Source organism: Mauremys reevesii, linkage group 1, assembly GCF_016161935.1.
Source record: "Mauremys reevesii isolate NIE-2019 linkage group 1, ASM1616193v1, whole genome shotgun sequence".
Lineage (NCBI taxonomy): Eukaryota > Metazoa > Chordata > Testudines > Geoemydidae > Mauremys > Mauremys reevesii.
Window position 1 is genome coordinate 164,623,907 of NC_052623.1, and position 24,456 is coordinate 164,648,362.

The 24,456-nt window shown below is 43.9% G+C and overlaps 1 protein-coding gene across 3 annotated transcripts in view; it reads left to right on the top strand.

Annotated features, from left to right (window-relative positions):
- The first annotated feature begins 347 nt into the window (after positions 1-347).
- VPS26C (VPS26 endosomal protein sorting factor C) overlaps positions 348-24,456 on the top strand; it is a 31,773-nt gene continuing 7,664 nt past the window's right edge. Inside the window, exons 1-5 of one of the 3 annotated variants that reach the window (XM_039483950.1) lie at positions 349-561; positions 11,868-12,011; positions 13,433-13,582; positions 18,517-18,597; positions 21,768-21,842. In XM_039483950.1, the coding sequence (XP_039339884.1) occupies positions 505-561; positions 11,868-12,011; positions 13,433-13,582; positions 18,517-18,597; positions 21,768-21,842 (507 nt within the window). In that variant the 5' untranslated portion in view covers positions 349-504. Of the gene's footprint in view, positions 562-11,867; positions 12,012-13,432; positions 13,583-18,516; positions 18,598-21,767; positions 21,843-24,456 lie in introns of all 3 variants that reach the window. The other 2 variants (XM_039483941.1, XM_039483961.1) reach the window with 2 other exon arrangements.

The following is a 24,456-nucleotide window of genomic DNA, read 5'->3' on the forward strand; positions in this document are numbered from 1 at the left end:
TCTGCTGCGTCCCCCTGGTTTCTTCCCTCCCCCGGGGGCCGGGGCGGTTCTCCTGCGCCGCCCCCGCCGCCGCTCAGCAGCAGGGCCCTGGCCCGGCCCCAGCGCAGCCAGGACAAGCGGACATCACCCCAGCATGCAGCGCAGCCCCGCAAAGCACTACAGCTCCCGGCATGCAGCGCTTCCGGCCGCGCTGCATGCTGGTCACTGTAGTCCGCCGGCTAGTAGACGCCTGTTCGACTCCGCCCCTGCTATGACGTAGAGAACAGAGGGAGAGAGTCCCGCCGCCGCTAATTCCACCGTTGCTATGACTACCAGGGAACCGGCAGAGCCATGTTGTATAACGATGTGATTATAGAGGTCTACAAATGGCGTCGGGGGGGGGGGGGGGCGCGGCGCTGGTGACCCGGATGTACATGTCGCCTCACAGGGCGGAGGAGGACGCAAAACGGGAGACCCCGCCCGGGGCACGTAGCCGGTCCCGTGGTCGGGCTGGGACGCGGAGCGATGGGGACCGCTCTGGACATCAAGATCAAACGGGCCAACAAGGTCTATCTCTGCGGGGTGAGTGCGGGGCCCCGCGCGCGGCGGCGGCGGCTCCTGAGGGGGCCGGTGTCAGTCTCGGTAACGGGCGCCCGAGGAGGCAGGTGACCTGCCCCGCGGGGGGGGGTCGCGGCCGCAGCCAGCGCTCCGGGGCCTCCAGCCTCTGCTCGAGCCCGGGGCCGGAATCAGGGCTCCTCACCCGGCCCGGCTGGGTCGGGGCCACCCGGGGCCCGTCCCCCCCCCCCCCCCCGGCTGGATTGAAGCCCGCGCTGAGCCCGCCCAGCTCCTCTCTCCCGGGCGGCCTGAGGGGCCGGGTTCCCGGGTCTGGGGCGCCTCGGCCCGCGCCGCCTGCCTGGCCCTCGCCGGTACCGTTGTGACTAGCACTGCACCCCCGTGGCTGCTCCGTGCGTCCCGCGGGCTGTCGGGCAAGTTGGGGATGACTGAGCACCTGCCTTCTGGTGGGGGTTTTCCTCCAGGGAAAGGGGATGGTTTTGCTCTCTTCTGATTTCTTAAATAACAGACTTCCATCCTTCTAGCCTACCCCAGTGTTTAGCTGTTGCAAAATGAGTAGGTGGCTATGTGGAAACCCTGCATTATACTGATCTTTGCAGAAAGATACCGCAATTGAAACCTTGCAATTTACATGGCACATTATGCCACTCAGACCCCAGATTTATACATTCAGTCGACCCCCTCCCAGAGTCCCCTCAGACTCACTGACCTACTGTCAATCAATCAGTGTTTATTTTTACAATAAATTATATTTATTTTTATGCAATCCCCAAACTTAATTTTTTTAATATACCAAGGACTTTTGAATTGGAAAACAAATAACAGCTTTGTTGAAGGTTTTCACAGAGAGCATGGAAATTAGATTTGGCTTTTGTTATGGGGTAGTGTATTTTTTGTGCAGGGACACTGCTGACTAATTTGGGTGAGGGTTCTCCACTCCAGCAACCATTGACCGCACTTGCCTTAGTCTCTGCAGCTACATTCAACAAAAATAGTTAAGCATGCTTACTTGATGTTTCATTGCTGATCACTTTTAGCTGAAGCAGTCAGTACTTGCATTTAAATCAAAACCAGAATTAAGAGAGACCACTCCAGTGGAGGAGACATTTCTCACCTTTCAGAATGATTGTTGCAGGCTGTCTGCAGACCCACAAATAAGTCACTCTTGTTTACACTTAGTTAATGTTTTCAAGGTTAGTCTAGAATTATACCTGTTCAAACAGAAGCTTAGGGTATTTCTACACTATGAAATTAGGTCGAATTTATAGAAGTTGGTTTTTTTAGAAATCGTTTTTATACAGTTGATTGTGTGTGTTCCCACACAAAATGCTCTAAGTGCATTAAGCCACAGTACCGAAGCTAGTGTCGACATCCGGAGCGTTGCACTGTGGGTAGCTATCCCATAGTTCCTGCAGTCTCTGCCGCCCATTGGAATTCTGTGTTGAGATCCCAATGCCTGATGGGGAAAAAACAGTGTCGCGGGTGGTTCTGGGTACATGTCATCAGACCCCCCCCCCCCTTTCCTCCATGAAAGCAACAGCGGACAATCGTTTCGCGCCTTTTTTCCTGGGTTACCTGTGCAGGTGCCATACCATGGCAAGAATGGAGCCCGCTCAGCTCACTGTCACCGTACGTCTCCTGGGTGCTGGCAGACATGGGACTGCATTGCTACACAGCATCAGCTCATTGCCTTTTGGCAGCAGACATGGCATTACGATTGGTAGCCATCGTCATCGTACTCCTGGGTGCGCTTTTAGCCGACCTCACTGAGGTCGGTCAGGGGCGCCTGGGCAGACATGGGAGTGACTCAGCCAGGTCATTCCCATCTTCTGGCGAGCACCCAGGAGATGACAATGTCTAGCAATCATAATGCACCGTCTGCTGCCGAGCTAAGATGTAAAAGATAGATGGAGTGGATCAAAACAAGAAATAGACCCGATTTGTTTTGTATTCATTTACTCCCCCCTCCCTCCGTGAAATCAACGGCCTGCTAAACCCAGGGTTTTGAGTTCAATCCTTGAGGGGGCCATTCTGTGTGACAGTTGTTTGTGTTTCTCCTTATGCAAAGCCACCCCCTTTGTTGATTTTAATTCCCTGTAAGCCATGTCATCAGTCGCCCCTCCCTCTGTCAGAGCAATGGCAGAAAATAGTCTCGCACCTTTTTTCAGCGCAGATATCATAACACTGGGAACATGGAGCCCGCTCAGATCACTGCAGCAATTATGAGCACTGTAAACGCCACGCGCATTATCCTGCAATATATGCAGAACCAGAACCTGCCAAAGCGAAACCAGGTGAGGAGGCGACAGCAGCGTGATGACGAGTGATGAGGACATAAACATGGATATAGACTTCTCACAAAGTATGGGCTCTGGCAATGTGCACATTATGGTTTTAATGGGGCAGGTTCATCTTGCGGAACGCCGATTCTGGGCCCGGGAAACAAGCACAGATTGGTGGGATCACATAGTGTTGCGAGTCTGGGACGATTCCCAGTGTCTGGGAAACTTTTGCATGCGTAACGGCACTTTAATGGAACGTTGTGACTTGCTTTCCCCTGCCCTGAAGCGCCAGAATACCAAGATGAGAGCAGCCCTCACAATTGAGAAGCGAGTGGCGATAGCCCTGTGGAAGCTTGCAATGACAGAAAACTACCGGTCAGTCGGGCATCAATTTGGAGTGGGCAAATCTACTGTGGGGGCTTCTGTGATCCAAGTAGCCAATGCAATCAAAGAGCTGCTGATACCAAGGGTAGTGACTCTGGGAAATGTGCAGGCGTAGTGGATGGCTTTGCTGCAATGGGATTCCCTAATTGTGGTGGGGCGATAGACGGAACCCATATCCCTATCTTGGCACCGGAGCACCAGGGCACCCAGTACATAAACCGAAAGGGGTACTTTTCAATGGTGCTACAAGCACTAGTGGATCACAAGGGACGTTTCACCAACATAAACGTGGGATGGCCGGGAAAGGTACATGGCGCTTGCATCTACAGGAACTCTGGTCTGTTTCAAAAGCTGCAGGAAGGGACTTTCTTCCCAGACCAGAAAATAACTGTTGGGGATGTTGAAATGCCTATAGTTATCCTTGGGGACCCAGCCTACCCCTTAAAGCCATGGTTCATGAAGCCGTACACAGGCAGCCTGGACAGTAATCAGGAGTTGTTCAACTATAGACTGAGCAAGTGCAGAATGGTGGTAGAATGTGCATTTGGACGTTTAAAAGCGCACTGGCATGGTTTACTGACTTGGATAGACCTCAGCAAAACCAGTATTCCCATTGTTAATACTGCTTGCTGTGCACTCCACAATATCTGTGAGAGTAAGGGGGAGACGTTTATGGCAGGGTGGGAGGTTGAGGCAAATTGCCTGGCTGCTGATTACACACAGCCAGACACCAGGGCGGTTCGAAGAGCACAGCAGGACGCGCTGTGCATCAGAGAAGCATTGAAAACCAGTTTCATGACTGGCCAGGCTACGGTGTGAAAGTTCCGTTTGTTTCTCCTTGATCAACGCCCCACCCTTGGTTCACTCTACTTCCCTGTAAGCTAGCCACCCTCCCCTCCCGCCTTCGATCACTGCTTTCAGAGGCAATAAAGTCATTGTTGGTTCACATTCATGCATTCTTTATTAATTCATCACACAAATAGGGGGATAACTGCCAAGGTAGCCCGGGAAGGGTGGGGGAGGAGGGAAGGACAAGGCTACACTGCACTTTAAAACTTAAAATCTTTAAAACTTATTGGAGGCCAGCCTTCTGTTCCTTGGGCAATCCTCTGGGATGGAGTGGCTGGGTGGCCGGAGGCCCCCCCACCGCATTCTTGGGCATCTGGGTGAGGAGGCAGTGGAACTTGGGGAGGGGGGCTGTTGGTTACACAGGGGCTGTAGCAGCGGTCTGTGCTCCTGCTGCCTTTCCTGCAGCTCAACCATACTCTGGAGCATATGAGTTTGATGCTCCAGCAGCCAGAGCATTGACTCCTGCCTTCTGTCAGCAAGCTCACGCCACCTACTCTCTTCAGCCTGCCACCTATCCCCACGTTCAAATTGTGCTTTCCTGCAGTCTGACACTGTCTGTCTCCACGAATTCTGCTGTGCTCTGTCAGTCTGGGAGGACAGCATGAGCTCAGAGAACATTTCATCCCGAGTGCGTTTTTTTTCACCTTCTAATCTTTGCTAGCCTCTGGGAAGGAGAAACATATGCAGCTGGTGGAGGAAAAAAACCCGGAGAGTGGTAGTTAAAAAGACACATTTTATAGAACAATGGGTACACTCAGGGTAAACCTTGCTGTTAACATTGCATAGCACATGTGCTTTCATTACAAGGTCACATTTTGATGGCTTCACCCCTCCCCACACTGTGTGGCTAACAGCGGAGAACATTTCTGTTCAGCCACAGGCAAACAGCCCAGCAGGAACGGGCACCTCTGAATGTCCACTTAATAAAACCACCGTATTTCAACCAGGTGACCATGAATGATATCGCTCTCCTGAGGATAACACAGAGAGATAAAGAACAGATGTAGTTTGAATGTCAGCAAACACCGGGACCATACGCTGCAATGCTTTGTTCTGCAATGATTCCCGACTATTTGCTGCTGGCCTGGCGTGGTAAAGTGTCCTACTATGGAGGATGGAATAAGGCTGCCCTCCCCAGAAACCTTTTGCAAAGGCTTTGGGAATACATCCAGGAGAGCTTTATGGAGATATCCCTGGAGGATTCCCGCTCCATCCCCAGACACATTAACAGACTTTTCCAGTAGCTGTACTGGTCGCGAATGCCAGGGCAAATTAATCATTAAACATGCTTGCTTTTAAACCATGTGTAATATTTACAAAGTTACACTCACCAGAGGTCCCTTCTCCGCCTGGCGGGTCCGGAAGGCAGCCTTGGGTGGATTCGGGGTTACTGGCTCCAGGTCCAGGGTGAGAAACAGATCCTGGCTGTTGGGGAAACTGGTTTCTCCACTTCCTTGCTGTGAGCTATCTTCAACCTCCTCCTTATCATTTTCCTCGTCTCCAAAACCTGCTTCCATGTTGTGTCCCACTCCATTGACAGAGTCAAAGCACAGGGTTGGGGTACGGGTGGCTGCACCCCCTAGAATGGCATGCAGCTCATCATAGAAGTGGCATGTTCGGGGCTCTGATCCAGAGCGGCCGTTTGCCTCTCTGGTTTTTTGGTAGGCTTGCGTGAGCTCCTTAATTTTCACGCGGCACTGCCGTGAGTCCCTATTATAGCCTCTGTCCTTCGTGCCCTTTGAGACTTTTTCAAATGTTTTGGCATTTCGTTTACTGGAATGGAGTTCACCTAGCATGGATTCGTCTCCCCATACAGTGATCAGATCCCGTACCTCCCGTTCGGTCCATGCTAGAGTTCTTTTGAGATTCTGGGACTCCATGGTCACCTCTGCTGATGAGTTCTGCATGGTCACCTGTGCTGATCAGCGTGCAACGCTGGCCAAACAGGCAATGAAATTCAAAAGTTCGCGGGCCCTTTCCTGTCTACCTGGCCAGTGCATCTGAGTTGAGAGCGCTGTCCAGAGAGGGCACAATGGAGCGCTCTGGGATAGCTCCCGGAGGCCAATACCGTCAAATTGCATCCACACTACCCCAAATTCGACCCGGCAAGGCTGATTTCAGCGCTAATCCCCTTGTTAGAGGTGAGTAAAGAAATCGATTTAAAGAGCCCTTTAAGTTGAAAAAAAGGGCTTCGTCATGTGGACAGGTCCAGGGTTAAATCGAGGTAACTCTTCTAAATTTGACCTAAAATCGTAGTGTAGACCAGGCCTCAGATTCTATAGCACAATGTTGTGGCTCTGTACATAGCCTCATAATCCCATTAATACATGGGATCCTGTCCATGCATAACTTTTTTCTAGACATTAATAACTTGGCTATTGAAATATATAACAAATATATTTCACTTTAGTCGATATTTCTAATCTTGTGACAAGTATCTTTAAATAATTGTGAATAAGAAGTTACAACATATTTGACCTTTGTGATGATTTTATCAGACTTTAGTCCAGGGAATGCTCTTAAAGCGAAGTTATAAATCCCCTGAACAATGTGGTGTGTAATGGAAGTGTACATAAGCCTTTAGGTATAGGGTGCAAACAACAACACTGTAATAATGATTTATTTCTATTTCTTATCCACTGATTGCTCCAGTCATGCTTTTTCTCTCTCATTAAATGGTTTTTATTCACTAACTCAAAGCTGTAATGCTTGTGTCCATCCTTATTCAGCTGCTCTACTTGGCTAACAAATTCAATTTCAGAGTGAACTGTTTGTTCAAAGTAGGGAGTTTCCCTCTAGCTTATAAAGAACAAATCAAGTGTAAGTGTGTGTGTGTGTGTGTGTGTGTGTGTGTATTTATTTTAAATTAAGAGTCTGGTTGTGTTTGTTGTATTCAACAATCTCTTTAAAATGGCAACATACATTTCCTTTTAAAGTTACCTTTAGTATACTGACTAGACAAGAGCTGAATCATCTGAGAACACAATGTTGAAAGAACTATTTAGTTTGCTGAGTGCTGTACTAGAAATACTGTCTGAATCTTTGATCAGGAATTGCTAGGAATAGTCAATAAGTTAAAAATAAATCTGTTTTTAATTAATCATGGGAGTTACTTGCACGGTGTAGGTTTTCTGTTCTTTTTTTAGAAAGTCACTTGTCACCACACGTTACACTGACATCAGCCAGTGGTAATAATGTCTTATTTATAGCACCTTTCATCCCAAAGAATCCCAAAACATGCTTTCACAAACAGTACTTGTATAGGAATCCCTTCACCTACAAATGCCCATGTTGCACCCAAGTGGTGCTGTCTAGTTATGTAACTGCAGGTGGCAATATTACACAATAGTTAAGGTGGGGAAAACAAATTACCAAATCCAATTGAAACGGCATTTGGATTTTAGACAGATATATTAATGCCTTAATTAACCATTATAGCTTGCTGCATATTTTTGTCACTAATATTGTAATTACATCTCTACCGTGATATAAAGCTGTCCTCGGGAGCCAAAAAATCTTACCGCGTTATAGGCGAACATTATATCGAACTTGCTTTGATCCGCCGGAATCTGCAGTCCCGCCCCCCCGGAGCACTGCTTTACTGCATTATATCCGAATTTGTGTTATATCGGGTCACGTTATATCGGGGTAGGTGTGTGTGTCTATATTATATATATTAACTGTTAAAATAACAAGGTTGCAACATCAAGCACTTCAAAGTTAGGAAATGACAGTATGAAGGTTCCTTGGACTTCCTAAACTGTGTACCTTTATGCATACCTATTATGATAGGCTTGCTCAGTATTGCATAGGAATTCTGTGGCAGAGCCACCAGTAGAACCTTGTTATTTTGTCTTGAATTCCAGTGTTTTCAATGCAAGCGAACATCTTTTCTCTTCTTGGAACTCTCTGCCTCAATCACAGTCCATCCTGTGCACTGAAAGAGGTAACGAGCAAAGTTTATATTGGAATAGGGTCATGCTGGAGGTGGAAAGGATTGGTAGAAGAATAGAATGCTTTGACTGTTTTGGATAAGGATGCCTTAAGTTAGAACAGCTCCAGAGATTTATACTGGGGGCATTACTGGATTTCAGAGCAATCTAGAATATGAGAAGCAAAAGGTAGCTTAAAGCTACCTTTCCCATCACCACCTTCCTCTGGCTGTGACTTCAGTGCTGTGCCGTCTGAGGTGCAGGACAAAATCTGGCCTTCGGAGTCTGTTCCCAACTCTGCCAAAAGCAACTTTGGCCTACCTCAGGATATGACTACGCCGCAGTAAAGGACCTGTGGCATGGCTGTGACTGGCCTGGGACAGCTGACTTGGGTTTGTGGAGCTCGGGCTGAAGGGCTATAAATTTGTAATGTAGACATTTGGGCTCTGAGACCCCCATGAGGAGGAGGGTCTCGGAGCTCAGGATGCAACCTGAACCCAAATGTCTACAATGCAGGTTTGTAGATCCACAGCCCAAGCCCTGTGAACCCAAGTCAAACAAACAAAAAAGAAGACTTTTAAAAACTATCTTAATTTTGCAAAATCTGTGTTGGTTTTTCATGGGAACAGCAAAAAGGTAGTTCCAACCTGAGCAGCACCCTGGTAAATATCAAGTTCCTGTGTAAAACTTTGAAAGCACTAGAGCTCCTAAAGGAAACTGTTGGAAAATATTTTTTTTAACGTTGGAAAAACTACTTATTTTTCCCTAACCTCATTATCAAACAAGCTTGAACTGTTTTTGCTGGAAAATGTCAGCCTGAAGCAGAGAACTGGCATGGAAAATGTCAGCCTAAATGGTTAAAATTATAAGTAACTGAAAATAAGGGATTATAGGTGAAAGTGTCAGGTAATCTCAACTGTAGACTTTGCCCCTGTTACACTAAGGCATTAGGCATTAGAGCATCTAAGTGTGAAAACTTAGGGTTTTTTTAACACTAATATGTACTAAATATAACAGTTTTCCTATAGGGTGTTCAGAAATAACATGTTACTGATCTTTTTGATTTGCTGTTTTATTTTGCTAGAGTGGGCTCTTCATTCTGAAGTTGGTTCCAGTGAACCAGTGTTGCTTGACATCCTACTTTCTTTTTGGAAAACCTAAAGTTCATTACTTAAATTTCCTTTTCTTGTATATTACTCTTGTTTCTGGAATCTTTTCATTGTATTTTTGGCAACACTGGGCATAACCATAAAAGATACCTTTCATGTTGAATTGAAAGGGAGTTACAGGTGCTTAGCACTGCCCTGGCTTTGGTCAAGTGTTGTGACATTCAATTTCTGCTCTCTCATACCTTAAAATTCATCTCAAACAAAGGGAACTCTTAAAATGATTGCAACAATTCCTACTCTGAGTATGTGGTCCTTTTTCATTAGCAGCTACCATGTATCAACTATGCAGTTCAAAAAGGAGGTCACAGCTATATTATTTATTTATATTACTTTAACACCTAGAATCCCCCATTGACGATCATTGTGCTAGACAAGTAACAAAAGAGAGAGTTCTCTGCCTCAGAAAGCTTACAGTGCAGGTATCAGATAGGCAGATGAAACCAGGGAGTTGAAATATTAAAAATGTTAGTTCCATTCTGGTTTGGGTTCATAGGTATTTCCTAAGTGTCCAGTTTGGTTCTGGTTCAGACACTAACTTAGAATGATGATTCAGTAACTAGTTTAGCCACTATTTGAACCTGTTCAGATACGTTTCTGGAGATTAATGTCACACATCCTTAAGCTTGCATTGTAACTCCTAACAAAAAAAACACCAATAAGTATTTCTTTATTTAACAAATATTTTTTCTATATAAAGTTATTTGCATGCACCAGAACTCTGTCCATCATATTTGACTGCTGAGGTGACAAAATGAATTTCAGCACAGAAAGTGCCCTTTCAGTGCTGACTTGCATAGCAGGAACAAGCACTCAGCAAGAAGTGTGAGTAGACAGAGGAGAGGGAGGTATGCCGCAATAATAAAACCCCCAAAGTGCGAGTGTTGGAGAGGAAAAAAATGAAAAGTTCTCTAAGTCTGAATCTAACAGTAGTAGCTCCAATAATGGGGTGTGTTTGGGGAAGTAAGAGTATGGCTAGGGATTTGTATGCTAATATAATTGTCTGCCTATTGTCCCAAGGTGTTGGGCTGGAATAACAAGCTCTTTAGGGCAGATGGAACAAGAAATCACTTTGCTAATTTATGGGGAAATCTCCTGGCAGGGAAAATACTGAGAAAGGGGGATGGACTAAGGAACAGGCAAGCAGCGCTGGCATCCTTAGTCAATAAAGGCCCTATAGATCCAAGGAGCGAGAGGCAGAAAGAATTTTCAGTCAGTCTTGTAGTGAGAAATAGTCCCAGAAAATCATGGACCTCTGAGAGCAGATTGTGAACTTCCCTGAGGCTACGGTGGGACCTTTTGGGGGAGCCCTTGAGCAGCCTCGTAATGAGAGTTGCTGGATAAGATGAAATATCTGATGTAGTGTTATGATGACTGGGTAGAGCCACAGCACTAGCGTGCAATGGAGATCCCATCCAAATGCAAACAGCTGCCAACTAAACCCACCAGCAGCAGCACACAGCTGTTTTCTGAGTGAGACACTCTGACCTCTGAGTCAAACTAATCTACTCTGTTAGATCAGTTTTTCTTCACTGCCCAATTATGCCAGCACTTGCTACTGTAGCTGCATTTCTTAATTCCTGCAGGTCCTCTTCTGGCTTCCTGTGCTTCAGCTTCTTGTGTTGCGATCCCTGAATTGCTACTGCAATTCTTTTCTCTAAACCTTTATTACATCAGACTCCCTGACCCAATTTCTGTTTAGTACTGACACTTCACCACTGATGAGGGAAAAGTACTGATGCCCTGGCAGCTACCAGCTGACCATTCTGTAACTCTGTTTCTTAACTGGTGTGAAGTACAATCATACAACTGAAACTCACATGCTCATCATTTTCCACTTTGAGTACTGTAACCTACTCTTCATCAGGCTCCCAGGACCCACATCAGCCCCCTGGAGTCCATTCAAAATACATCTGCTAAAACTTTGCCCACCATTCTGACCAGATCAATACTCTCCTGTCCTTGCATCTTTGAACCCTCCACTGACTTCACCATATTAAGTTCAGACATCTTGTGATTGTCTTCAATAGCCTGCCTAGCTTTGTCAATTTCAGTTTAGCCATCCTCTTTTTTTTTTATACACATGTTGCTACTCCCCCTTCTTCACTTCACTTCACCTCCACTCCACTTGAAACACCAGCTGTGAAGTCCTGTTTGTCCACTTCTTTTACAATAATAATTTCCCCCTGCTACTGTGTATTATTACCTTCCTTGAACAGGTCTGCAGAGGAATCCCCTGTGCTCATTTAAATCCCTTCTGAAGGACCACTTCTTCAACACCCACAAGAAGCTAGCTGACCAAGCCATCTGTTTACACATGTCATTTAGTTATAAGTAAATTGCTCATTTATGTGGAGGAAAGATATTGAAGACTAGGAGGGAGGGGCATACAGATAAGGGGAAGAAGAGAGGTTTGAATTCTGGAAGCAGATTGGGTGGGAGTGGAGTTGAAAAGCAAACATGTAAGTTAAGAGACTTTTGCCTGCCATCACCTTGATCACTTAACTTGTACTTTGTATCCCTTTCCCCTGCCTCCTCTCTTCATCAATATGTCTTTTCAGACTGTATGTTTTGTGAGGCAGGGACTGACTTTGCATTTGGAAATCACCTAACATACTTTGGGTGTCACTGCAGTCTGAATTCTAGCAAGAGAAGAAACTGATAAAATCAATATTTTTTGCTTGTCACTTTTTCCTTGTTAGGAAGTTCTTTCTGGAGTGGTGGTCATAACGAGTAAGGATGCAATCCAGCACCAGGGTGTCTCCTTAACGATGGAAGGATCAGTAAATCTGCAGCTCAGTGCCAAAAGTGTTGGTGTGTTTGAAGCTTTCTATAACTCTGTTAAGGTAAGAAATATGTAGATTAGTTTCTTTGGTACCAAAAGTTGTGTCTGGTGTCTAAACCAAATCTCTCCTTAGTAATTCTACTTCTTTATGATTGTGTATTACTTCAGTGTATGCAGGTGGTTTAATATTTTCCCAATCACTGCCATTATCTAGCATTACATTGTGAGCTTCAGATGCAGAAAAATGTGTTAAGACATACCCAGCCTAAGTAACCACAGAGTTAAAGAAACGTTGTCAAAATATTTACTGCTGTAATGTGCTGTGCTATTTGAATGTAGCTGTAACTGGTGTAAGAAGCATGGTCCTGCAAGGAGAAGATGAGTAAAACTGTTCTAGAACTGAATTCTTATAAAGTGAATGTGAAGGCTCCAAGCAAAGCTGCAACGAGAAGCCTGTTTTTAGTTATATAAAATCTCTTCCATATCTGAGCCCTAAGCAGCTTGATAAGTTTACTTTTGAGAGGAGGGGAGAAATACTGACTCTGAGGAGAAAGGCTGACGGAAGCTTTCTATGCTGCTTCATGTGTCAGCAGAGATGAACCAAAACCCCAGGTTTGAATAGTCCCAAACTTAGGGGATATCCATGTTTTCCCCCAACAAAAGATTTTCAAGCAACCAGAATAAGAATTTAAATTCCATTTCAGCTTTAGAAGTTTTTTAATTTCACATGTAAGTTCCTTGATTTAGACAAATGACCTTCAAACAGTAATTTGGGGGCCATCATCTTATCATTGGCATTGGGTATTGTAGCAATTTAAAACCAAAAATGGTTTGAAAAGAAAAATGAAAAATCACATATGGGAAAATAAGAGATTTATTTCAATGCTCTATTTGATATTAAACTAATTTCCCTGCTCTGGGAGTGCATGTATTTATTTTATTTTATTTTTGCTGTTCCTACTCTGTTGTCTTTTAATTGATGGAGGCATATTTCATGAGAATTTGCATGCATCCCCAGTCAAGTGCCAAACCATAGTTTGCCATTGTTCCAGCAACATTCTGATGCTAAATATATAGCTTGCCTTTGGGAGCCCTTCTTCCCTCCAAGAGCTAACAGCTCAACTGGCATATACACATACAGACACCTGCTGCTGCTGTTAAGGTGCGTGATTTCGATAATGGAACAAGAAATGTGCTGCTTTCAAAAGTATACTAGGTTCTACTCGTTAGCTTCTTAAATGTGCTTAGCCACCAGTCTGACACACATGCAAAAAAACTGTACAGACTGTCTTGGTAAGAAACATTAAATAAGACCACTTTTTGCCACAGTGTGGGTTTGTAGAGAATTGTTTGTATGGGACACAGACACGTGAAGTTTGAGATATTTGGAAAGGCTGATAGGGTTTCATGTGGCTCTGTTATTGGTCCGTTATTATGAAGCGGACTGCTTTATTATACATTTCTCAATGTTTCTCTTTACAGCCTATTCAAGTTATCAACAGTACCATAGAAATGGTAAAACCAGGAAAACTTCCCAGTGGCAAAACAGAAATTCCTTTTGAGTTTCCATTGCATATGAAGGGCAACAAAGTTCTATATGAGACATATCATGGTGTGTTTGTCAATATTCAGGTGAGACAGTTTTCTGTGTAGGGAAAAGGTTATGAACTTGCTCTGTCTCCAGGAACTATACTCTGAGAAATTTCTCTAATTGCACTATGGGAGGAAACTATCTGGTGGCACCATAACTGTATGTTGTCAATATTTTTGGTTTTTGTCAATTTTGTGCAGTTATTGCAATGCTCATGTATAGGTCCTTAAATTAAAATTCATGTTCTAGCTGTGGGGGATTTTTTTAAATTTACCAAAATGCTAGTAGGAAAAGATTATATATTGGTTCAAACATTTCCCAAACATCTGTCATCATGGTATTTGGGTGCACTTTACATGGCTTAAATTGAGTCAAAAGTTTCAGGATTCCGTTCAGCTCACAGCTGTTGAGATAGAACAAAAATTGTCCCATTAGCTAGTTCTCCAGGATTTAGTACCTCAGAGACAGTGGAAGACCTGTGTGAAGAGAAACACTTTTTAGATTTCTTTCCAAACATGGCATAACAGCCCTTTTAAGATCTCAAAACTTTATTAGGATATATACAGGCTTAAAAATTATACTTGCACTTTAAAAACAAAATATTTGGGATTTTTTTTTCCTGACTAGGAGTTTTGGCTTGTGTTCCTTGCAACAGGGGATATAAGTATCTTCAGATACAGCCTTGGAAATGTAAGAAAGAAGAACAAGCAAAGTTTTGGGTTTTTTGGTTTGTTTTTGTTTTTTGCTTGAAATAAGTGTGTCTTAAAAACAAAGAAGGAATCTATACTGTTCTTCACCCTTTCACATCTATATTTTGGGTTTTTTTTGAGTGCTGGGTGAGATACACTGAGGAGCATCTCCTCTGTCCCTAGCCCAGAACGCCATGTCCAGATCAGGGCCTTGACTTAAAGTGACCAAGCGCTTGCCTCATACATTTATTTGTTAGTTTGTTTAAAGGCGGAGACAGGTAAATTCTGAATTTAACTGTTTAAAGACTGATGAGAAGCTTATGGCATGGGCTTCTCTGCTTTGGAATGGCTGCCCTATCTTGTGAACTGAGGCAGGAAGAGCTTTCAGTTCCGTGCTCAGCCAGCAGGGAATGCAGTGGAGCAGCTACACCTGTGGCAGTTTCTCTTGTACATTTATAATATTTTCTAACTCTTATTATGTGATAACTTGTAGCTCCCATTTTATGCACCGTCTATAATGTTATGCCCCAAAAGAAAGTGTGCTTACAGTTAAATATCTTTCAGTGAAATTTTGTTAACATGACAAGCTACACAAGTGTTGCCAAAATATTTTTTAAAAATACCAAAACCGATTGACCCCTCAGATATCTGTTAGAGATAAGTACAAATTCACTCAGGACAGGGCTACACTCTGTATCCTATGCTCATATGTCATCAACATCCATTCCTGATTTGGTGGCAGCTTGCTACATAAAATGATGCAGTCTTTCTCCTTTCTTTCCCAGGGTCGGGCACAGTTTTTCCTAATTCCTTTTTTTGAAGAGATGTCTCTTATGAATCTTGGTAACTTGCAGAAATATCTTTCTGTCCCCTTTTATTTCAGACATTACATCTTATTGAGTAAACCTTACAAGAAGAGGAGGAGGAGAAGGGTGTATGCAGACTCTTACAGGAGGACTTAAAAATCCATCTGTTAATTGTAATCTATAATGGCTTTTATAGTGTAAGGAGTGGATGAATTACAGCGTCTTGAATATGCAACTACATGAATTTGGTTCATGAATAAGGGTTGCACCTCTGCTACCTTTAGTGCCAAATAAAACTATGGTCATGCAGTATCACAGCTGAGCTTTACACATACAAGCCACAAAATTGAAAACTGTGGTCCCTTAGAAGCCAAACCTCTTTGCTTGTGCATATTTCCTATGATTTTATGTAGCAACAGATTGTCTGCCTAAATGTGCATACAGTGTGGTAGGTAGTTATTGTGGGAAGTACTGCTTTGCATTTTGATTTTTGTGTTAAATGTTTTTTACCATACTGTTGCATTAATATTATGTAGGGGGAGTTTCTAACTGAAAAACTTTCCTCTGGGTAATGTGATGTAAGGAGATGTTTTGAAAATCTGTTCTTGAACATATATATTTTTGTACTAGTGGGAGACTCTCCCCCTCCCGAGAAATTTTATGTTTATCAGGGTAAACCTCAGAGGAATCCATTAAAACAAATTACCTTCAGAGAGATGCTTTGCACTAGAATCCCCCCACCCAGCCATTGCTGTGAGTATATAGTACAAAAGAAACTAATAACTATTACTTTTTATAACTGAGGTGAGAGACTTGCACAGAACACTCTTGATGAAAGTGTATTTTATCAACCTCTTAAGCTGTCAAAAGTAACTTCAAAAATATTCAGAGTATAATTATAAAATGCTGCATACACAGATATCATGTCCCAGATAAGACAGGTTTAATTCCAACCTATAAAGTACTGATGAGACGACAGCTAGAATACTGCATTCCATAATGGACATCTTGGTGCATTAAAAGATGGTTATGATTGTAAGAAAAACTAGAGAAAGGAACTGGCTTTGAGGTCAATTTTTAGGTGGTGGGGGAGATACCTTAGGCTCTCAATCCTGCAGCTGGATCCATGTGGGCAGAGTTCCATTGACTCCAAGGAACATCCATACAGGTGTAGTACCCACCCACATGAACTCACCTGTAGCTTGTGGGGTGTAAGTATCAAGGAAGGGGAGGCACTGTTTAGAGTTATCCAAAGAATACTCTTAAAGAGTAAAGAGATTTTTAATATCAGGGAATAACTTCCTAACAGTGATGTCTGCTAAAGTGTGAAGTAATCTCCTAAAGGAGGGAAGCACAATTGCTTGAATTATTGAATCACTTAAAACTAGACTGGGGGAAAAAAACACTAAAAAATATAGAAAGGGAACAATTCTGCTTTGGCAAGGGAATATTCTAGGAGTGACCAAGTCACATCTCTTTCATCTCTAATTTTTGGCCCAAATCCTGGTTTCAGTTAAGTTAATGGGCATATTGTCCACTGACTTCAGTGCGGGCAGTATCTGGCCTCCTATTTTAAACTTCTTCAGGCATGGCCCATATTTTCTTGACGGGTGGGAGTTGGTGTTGAGCACTGAGCATGCTTTTGATACTTAAATTATTTCTCACACCAGACTCTTCTGTTAATCCCAGGTGTCTGAAAGTGGAACCTTCCCAGTTCTTTTTCTGACTCTTTTTGCGCACATATTGATACAAGCTGAAAGGTCATTTGACTCAGCAGACTATTGTATCTCTTTTCCATCATGTTATTACTACTGTTATGATCATGCATATTATCAGGATTTTCCATCATAAGTATAATTGCTGTATCTATTCATTATGAATCCTGTAGATTCATGCAAATAGTAAAGCAGCTGCTTTAAGGTAGTATTCTGGTTTTTTGTAATTTATTTTTCTAACTTTCTGGCAGTAGGATACTAAATCTTTCATTAAGCATTTTAAATTCAAGAGTTACTTACCAGAAAAACCAGACAAGAGACTTTTATGTCATGAGACACCTATTTGTAAAAAGCCTTGGATGGAAATATAAGCGCCAGAATAAAACTCATTCTAGGCTGTCTTGTGCACGCACATGCATATTTTAGATATTTTCCCCTTTTGCAGAGCAAACTTAGTGTGATCTTGTACATCAGACTTTTCAACATAGCCAAGCAGTGATCATCCTTCCATCTTCTGCTTGAAATACCCTATCTGAAGAGCCATCACTCCATTTTCAATGCTAACCTTGCCAAAGGTTCATTATATTGAGAAAGCAGCCACAAAAGGAGTCTATTCTTTCTCCCAACGATAGAGACCTCTTTTCTCTCTGTACTTCGCAGAGCTGAGGATCTTATTCCCTTAAATTATTTAATTATCCTGTTACTGCTAGTGCTAAAGGAAAATACCTGATATTTTAAAAACCAATTAATGTATTTACAGATTGGCATTATGGATAAGCTATCAGTTTTTCTTCTTAAAAGAGGAGGAAGATTCCTTTTTCTACAGATTATCTAAATCAATTCTCTCATATTGAACTTCAGGCTCTCGTTTCCCTACATTTACTCTGAGCTTCTTCACAGTAGGTCCCTCTATGCTTCAAAAATAAAACGCATGTGTAATTGTTAGCCATGGCAATCATTGATGATATTACTTAAACTATGTGCCTTTGCATATGGCTAGTTTGTTTCTAAATTTTATATCCTGTTGACAGCCCTTATGGTGAAAGGCTCCCTTTTCTTAATGTTGTTTCCCTTACCTAGTCCTAGCCTTGGCTTTCTTTCTAATGTAACATCTGTTGTCTGCAAAAAACATGCCAAAACAAGTTGAGTTGCTTTCTGTAATCCAGATATTTTGTTTATAATTAGTACTTGTTGTCTAGTGAGGTATGATTTTATTGGTGTATATGTTACCTTTGGCCATTCTCCTATCACCTACCTAGTTGGTAGTAGGTGGGAGTAGCTACCATTACTCTGTATTCATTTTTCTTTTAAACAATAGAGTAAACAAAATAGATTGTAAGTTGTGCTGGGTAGGGAACATATTTTTCTATTACGTGATCAGCATTGAGAGCAATCAGGCCTGGTCCTGAGTGAGGTCTCTGAGCATTATTGCTGTACAGATATTCAATGATTACACTTTAAGGTTCAGTTTATAAAGAGCTGATAAATGATTAATAGATGTTATAGGGTGGTTAAATACATGAGTACTACATGATATAGATGGTTATAAGCAACCTGTTGGACTCTACAGCACTCTGTAGCCATTGATTAACAATTTATTAAAGAATATATGTTGCCTACTGACCTTTAATAAACTACTTATAAACGGAATGTTAATATAAATATCCAGTGAGACTTCATATTTCTAAAATGATTTCTCTCTAAGTCCATGCTGGAGATGGAAGAAAGCTTTGATAAGACTCTTATCTCGCAATCTTTCTCACAGTATACCCTTCGGTGTGATATGCGACGTTCTCTACTGGCCAAAGACCTGACTAAGACTTGTGAATTCATTGTCCACTCACCAGTAAGTTGGAATATAGAGATTTTTAACTCTGTCAACTAGCTGATGTTTTCATCTCTGCAGTTATGTTCTGTTAAGCAACGTTTGGTGCCCAGTCTTGTATGGTGATGTTCACAAGATGTAATGCTGTAACTTGTATGTGTCCTCCTATATTAACAAGGCATAAGACCTAAGGTGGAGGGAAGGTTGGTGCTGTGCTTTTTTATGTTTTGAAGTTAGCAGTATTCAGGCTTCAAGCATTTCTGTTACTATTTGAATTACTGTGGCACCTAGCAACCGAGATATGAACTAGGACCCTGTGCTATAATTTACGTAACCTTTCCACCTTAACTTCTTTTAAACATGCTCTTTTAACTGACACAAATATGTTTGAGATGATGAGCTTGCTATTTAAGAAAACCTCCTGTTTTCCCACTCAGTCCTCAGTCCCCCCTTCTCTCTGCCTGCTTGTTCCCTTCATGTCCTAGATACATACTGGTCTACTCAATATCTAGATACTATGGTGATGTGTGCTCCCATAAGTATCTTTTGGATGACCTGATCTCTCTCTCTCTCTCCACCCTTCATCCCCCCCACCCCCTTCACTCCTACCTTCCCTCCCCCAGGTGCTAAGCATCCAGAGCTCGCACTGGAGATTGATATCTTTGGGTGCTCAGCATCTGTGAAGGGAAGATATCAAGCCTCTTGTATTCAGATGCCTAAATTATTGATTTAGGTCCCTTACTCTAGGTGTGGAAATAGGACTGCATCTAGTTGGAGACAAGTTTACAGCCTCTTAGAATATGTCTACACTGCAATTAGACACCTGTGGCTGGTTTGTGTCAGCTGACTTGGGCTCAGGGTAAGGTGCTGTTTAATTGTAGTGTAGACGCTTGGGCTGGAGCCCAAACTCCGGGGGATCCCAGAGCCGAGTGTCTATACCTCAGTTAAACAGCCTCTTAGCCCACATCCCGCAAGCTCGAGTCAGCTGACTCTGGCCAGCCGTGGGTTTTTTAAATTGCAATGTAGACATATCTATAGGGACCACATAAAGCTGGTGTCCTAAACAAGTCGTTCTCATCAGGTTGTTCACAGGTAGTGGTGGGCTCAGAAATGACTATTGTAACTAATGCCTTGATTCTGCTATTAGTTTTGAGCAAGTGGACCCTTGCACTGGTGTGGAATTTATTGCAGAATCAAGGCCCACATTTTTAGCTGTATGGCATTAACTGCTTTTGCCTTTCATCATGAACATGTTCAGTAAAATGGGTGCAACTGTGATTTATATTGATTATAGATGTGTGCAGAGCACATGTATAAGCAATATAATCTGCGCAAACTTAACAAGCAAAATACATTTGCTTCCACCCAAAACTTGCTAGAATACACATGATGCTGAGCTCCTGTAAGGAGCTCTTTAAGAAGAGCACTAATATACTTAAAGATGTTTTGTTCCCCTCGTCATCGGTGATGAAAATTACTACAGTAGAACTTCAATAACGTATACAAAAATTGCTCATGTCAGCAAAGATTTAATAGCAAGACACTATAGAGATCTTGTTCCTACATTTTGTAAAATGAAAAATTGTACTATGCTACATTAACTAGTACATTATGAAGTAATATAAATAAGCCACAGTTGTCAAAATAATGAGCAGCTTATATATTACGCCATATCCTTGCTTTATTTCTTGTTCAGAATATAGCACTCATTAGTTCACAAAATTCAATAATTCTCCATGAGTCTCCCAGTCAGTGTGAATTAATGAGGTTCTACTGTACATATAATTCTCACTGTCAGTACACAATATTATTTCCCTTAACCTTCTTTCCTTTGCCAGAATTTGTCAACTGTATTTTCCCATAACTGAGAATATGTGTTTGTTTATGGCTGGCAGTTTCCCAGTTTTGCAGTTGTACACAAGAAACTACTATGGACACAAAGTAATGGAGAGTAAAACAACTGCAAAGTTCAAGTTGGGCCTTCTGATGATGATGATACAGCACTGTACCAACTCCTAACAGTGCACAGTGGGGACCCTCATCACTGATTGGCACACAAAAAATCCTTACACTTATTTTAAATGGAAGCTTTGCTGAAATGTGAATGGAGTGGAACAAAGATAAGGCACCTCATTGGGATGAGGGTGAAGAGAGACAGTTAACTGAAGATTAAAATGACAGTTACATTGTCCTTTCTGTGCAAAGTGCCAGACTGCCATTTCAGCAGCAGTTCAGGGCCTTTTAAGTCACTTTAAACTTACTTTCTATTGTAAAAGCTAAACTAGGAGGTTTTGAAATATTCCAAATATAGATTTGGTGGGTTTTTTTTAAAAAAAAGATAACATAGGTCCTCAGCTGGCAAAATTAGTGGAACAACACTGAATTACACCAGCTGAGTATCTGACCCAGTAAGTTGAGAGCAGCACTGGGCCATAACCTGCATCTGAAAGAGCTCTCGCTGGGTGGTGGTAGGGAGTTCAAATAGTGCAGGGAGGGCACCTCAGATAGAGAGGGTTAGAAAAACAATCAATATACTCCAAGATAATAGAGGAAGTGAATATATAATTTCTCCTACTATTTTCTCAAATCTGCTTACTGGGAGGGCTGAGTACTACTAGAAGGACACATTGCATCAGACCTCACAAAACTTAAAAAAAAAAAAAAAGCCAACACTGATATGTAAAATCAAGAGCCCTACTTCAACAGCATGGCAAGGTGTGCATTAGTAGTCTGTTGGTTTAGAGCACTTAATCTTGTGACTCGCTACATAACATGCCCAGGGCAGGCACCAGTAGCCTAGTAATGCACATCCTGTCATGCATTATTGCAGTAATGGCAAGGATAGTTCTGGATATCCAGGAATTAGAATGTCAAAATGTGGTTATTTTGTAACATCTGGTTACTTGTCTTTGGTCCATGTCATGATCATGTCCTGTTTTCTTGCAACATTTAATGGACTTTACATGAAATGGGTCAATTTTTTATTAAAAGAATTACACCTAGTTCTCTAAAGACTATATTTCAAAGCTAGACATTGTAAAATGATTAGGTCAGCTTCTAAACCAGTCTTGCAAGTAATGGGATATGGACGGGAATTCTTTTCATGATTTGATGTGTGTACATTAACATGTAAACTCTGTATACTGAGTATCCAATATCAATACTGAGTATCCAATTTCATTACATTATAGCCTCAGAAAGGGAAGTTGATGCCAAGCCCAGTGGACTTCACAATTACACCTGAAACCTTACAGAATGTTAAGGAGGTAAACATTTTATTTTTAAAAAATGCCTTAAGTGGTGTTGAGTGACTCTCTTCTCTCTAGTGTGAACTGGTGTGAGGAGTGAGATACGTGACTACTATTAGATTCTGCTCCACAGCTAGTCATAGTTCTTCCTTTCCTCTTGTCAGTTTTGATTCCTGACATGCTAAGCAACAGTTTAATGGACAGCAGTGCCACTTGTTCTTCTTCGAGTAATTGCTCATATGCATTCCAGTTAGGTGTGTGCGCGCCGCGTGCACGTTCGTCGGAAGATTTTTACCCTAGCAACACTCAGTGGGTCGGCTGGGCGCCCCCTGGAGTGGTGCCGCTATGGCGCAGGATATATACCCCTGCCGACCCATCCGCGCCTCAGTTCCTTCTTACCGCCTGTGTCGGTCGTTGGAACAGTGGAGCGTGGCTTAGCTGACCTCCACTTCCCTAGCTACTCGTAGTTCTCTCGTTAATTATAGTTCAGATTTATATAGTTGTAGTTAACTTTATTTGTTTGTAGTATAGTTAGTGTATTTAATTTACAGGGGCTCAGGAATTATCCCCGTACCCAGTGCCGGGTACGATGCCCGGTCCACAGGGTTTTACAATGCTCGGCCGGCCACAAACCGATGCCGACAAGAGATCCTCTCCTAAGTGCCTCGAGGAATCTCACCTAACAGATAAGTGCTGCATTTGTGAGGCCTTTAATCCGAGAACAAAGGGGAGCGGGACTTTCGTCTCAAGCAGCTCCTGAGGGAGGCAGCTCTTGCTCCTCCGCTCTCGGCACCGAGCGCTGGTTAGTCTTCAAGGAGCGCTCCCTCGGCACCGGATCGCCGGTACCGCCAAGGCCTCCCGGCACCGGCCGTCGCCGGCACCGACGTCCACTCGGCACGGATCCCTCTCCTGGAGGATGAAGAGGCACAGGACTCCTGCTGCGTCTGAGCCGCCTGCTCCGCAGCCCGAGTGCTTTGCTAAGTCGGATCGCCCGGCACGGATATCTGCCGTGGCACCGACAATATCCGCACCGTTAACTCCGGCCACGCAAGAGCCTTCGAGTCCGGTGCCGGAAAGCTCCCCGGTACGAGCCGTGGTTGAGCTCGCTATTAAGCTGCGTCAGAGCCGCCTGCTCCGCAGCCCAAGCGCTATACTAAGTCGGACCGCCCGGCACCGATACCTGCCGTGGCACCGACAACATCGGCACCGTCGCCTCCCGCCACGCAAGAGCTCTCGAGTCCGTTGCCGGAAAGCTCCCCAGTGCGAGCTGTGGTCGAGCTCACTATTCCCTCCACTCCGGAGACAGTTTCCACGGCGAGGGAGCTGATTGCAATGACAGCGTCTCCGCTGCCTCAACCCCCGGCACCGCCGGGGCGGCGCTTATAGTCGATCGGCAAGCCTGCCTTGATCAGACCACCCTCCGTCGGCACCGCAGAGCGGCACCGTTCACGATCGCGGTTCCAAGTGGTCGTTTTCTCCGGATGTTGTCCATTCCGTTTTCCGGAAGTGGGACTTTCCCCGCACAGCCCTCTTCGCTCTCGCGAGAACGAAAAGAGAGAGAAGTTCTCCTCATTCCAAGGCCTCTCCCCAGGCTCGATCTTGGAGTTTTTTCTGATGCCGTGGATGAGCCATCTGCTGTACGCTTTTCCACTGTTCCCGCTGGTTCACAGGGTCCTGCTAAAACTCCGCAGGGACAGAGCGCACCTGATCATGATCGCTCCAGCGTAACCCAGGCAGCACTGGTATACCACGTTGCTACACCTGTCGGTAGCCAACCCTATTCCCCTGCCTCTTTGCCCAGACCCCATGACGAGGGATCGCGGCAAGCTTCACCACCCTGACTTGTAATCCCTGCACCTTACAGTATGGCCGCTGCGTGGCTAAACCGATCCGAGTTACGTTGTTCTACCTCGGTTCTACAGGATTCTCCTGGGTGGTAGGAAATCTTCCACTCGGTTAACGTATCTGGCCAAGTGGAAGGGTTTCTCCTGCTGCTACGAAACGCGCAATGTTTCTCCCGCCGAGGTCCTGATCCATTCCATCTTGGACTACCTCTGATCTCTCAAACAGCAGCGCCGGGCGCGATCACCATTAAGGGTACACTTGGCAGCCATCTCTACCTTCCACCCAGCGGAGAGTGGCCGCTCCGTATTCTTACACCTTGTGGTTTCCAGGTTCCTCAAGGGCTTGGAGCGTTTATACCCCCCCAGTTGGCCCCGCCAAAACCTGGGTCTTCAACCTGGTTCTAACCAGTTTTATGACTGCCCTATTCGAGCCACTGACAACATGCTCGTTTGATATACCTGTCCTGGAAGACAGTTTTCCTTGTAGCCTTTCCGTCAGCCAGACGAGTGTCCGAGCTTCAGGCTCTCACAATGGACCCGCGATATACTGTGTTCTTCAAGGACAAGGGCAGTTGTTACCACGTCCGACCTTCCTCCCTAAGGTGGTGTCGGCCTCTCATATCAACCAGGATATCTTCCTTCCGGTCTTCTTTCCGAAGCCACACTCATCGCAAGGAGAGCATCAATTGCCCTCCCTAGACGTCCGTAGGGCGTCCGCAATCTATATCGAGCGGACAAAGCCCTTTCGTAACGCCCCCAAACCTTCGTCGTACCGGCATACCGGACGA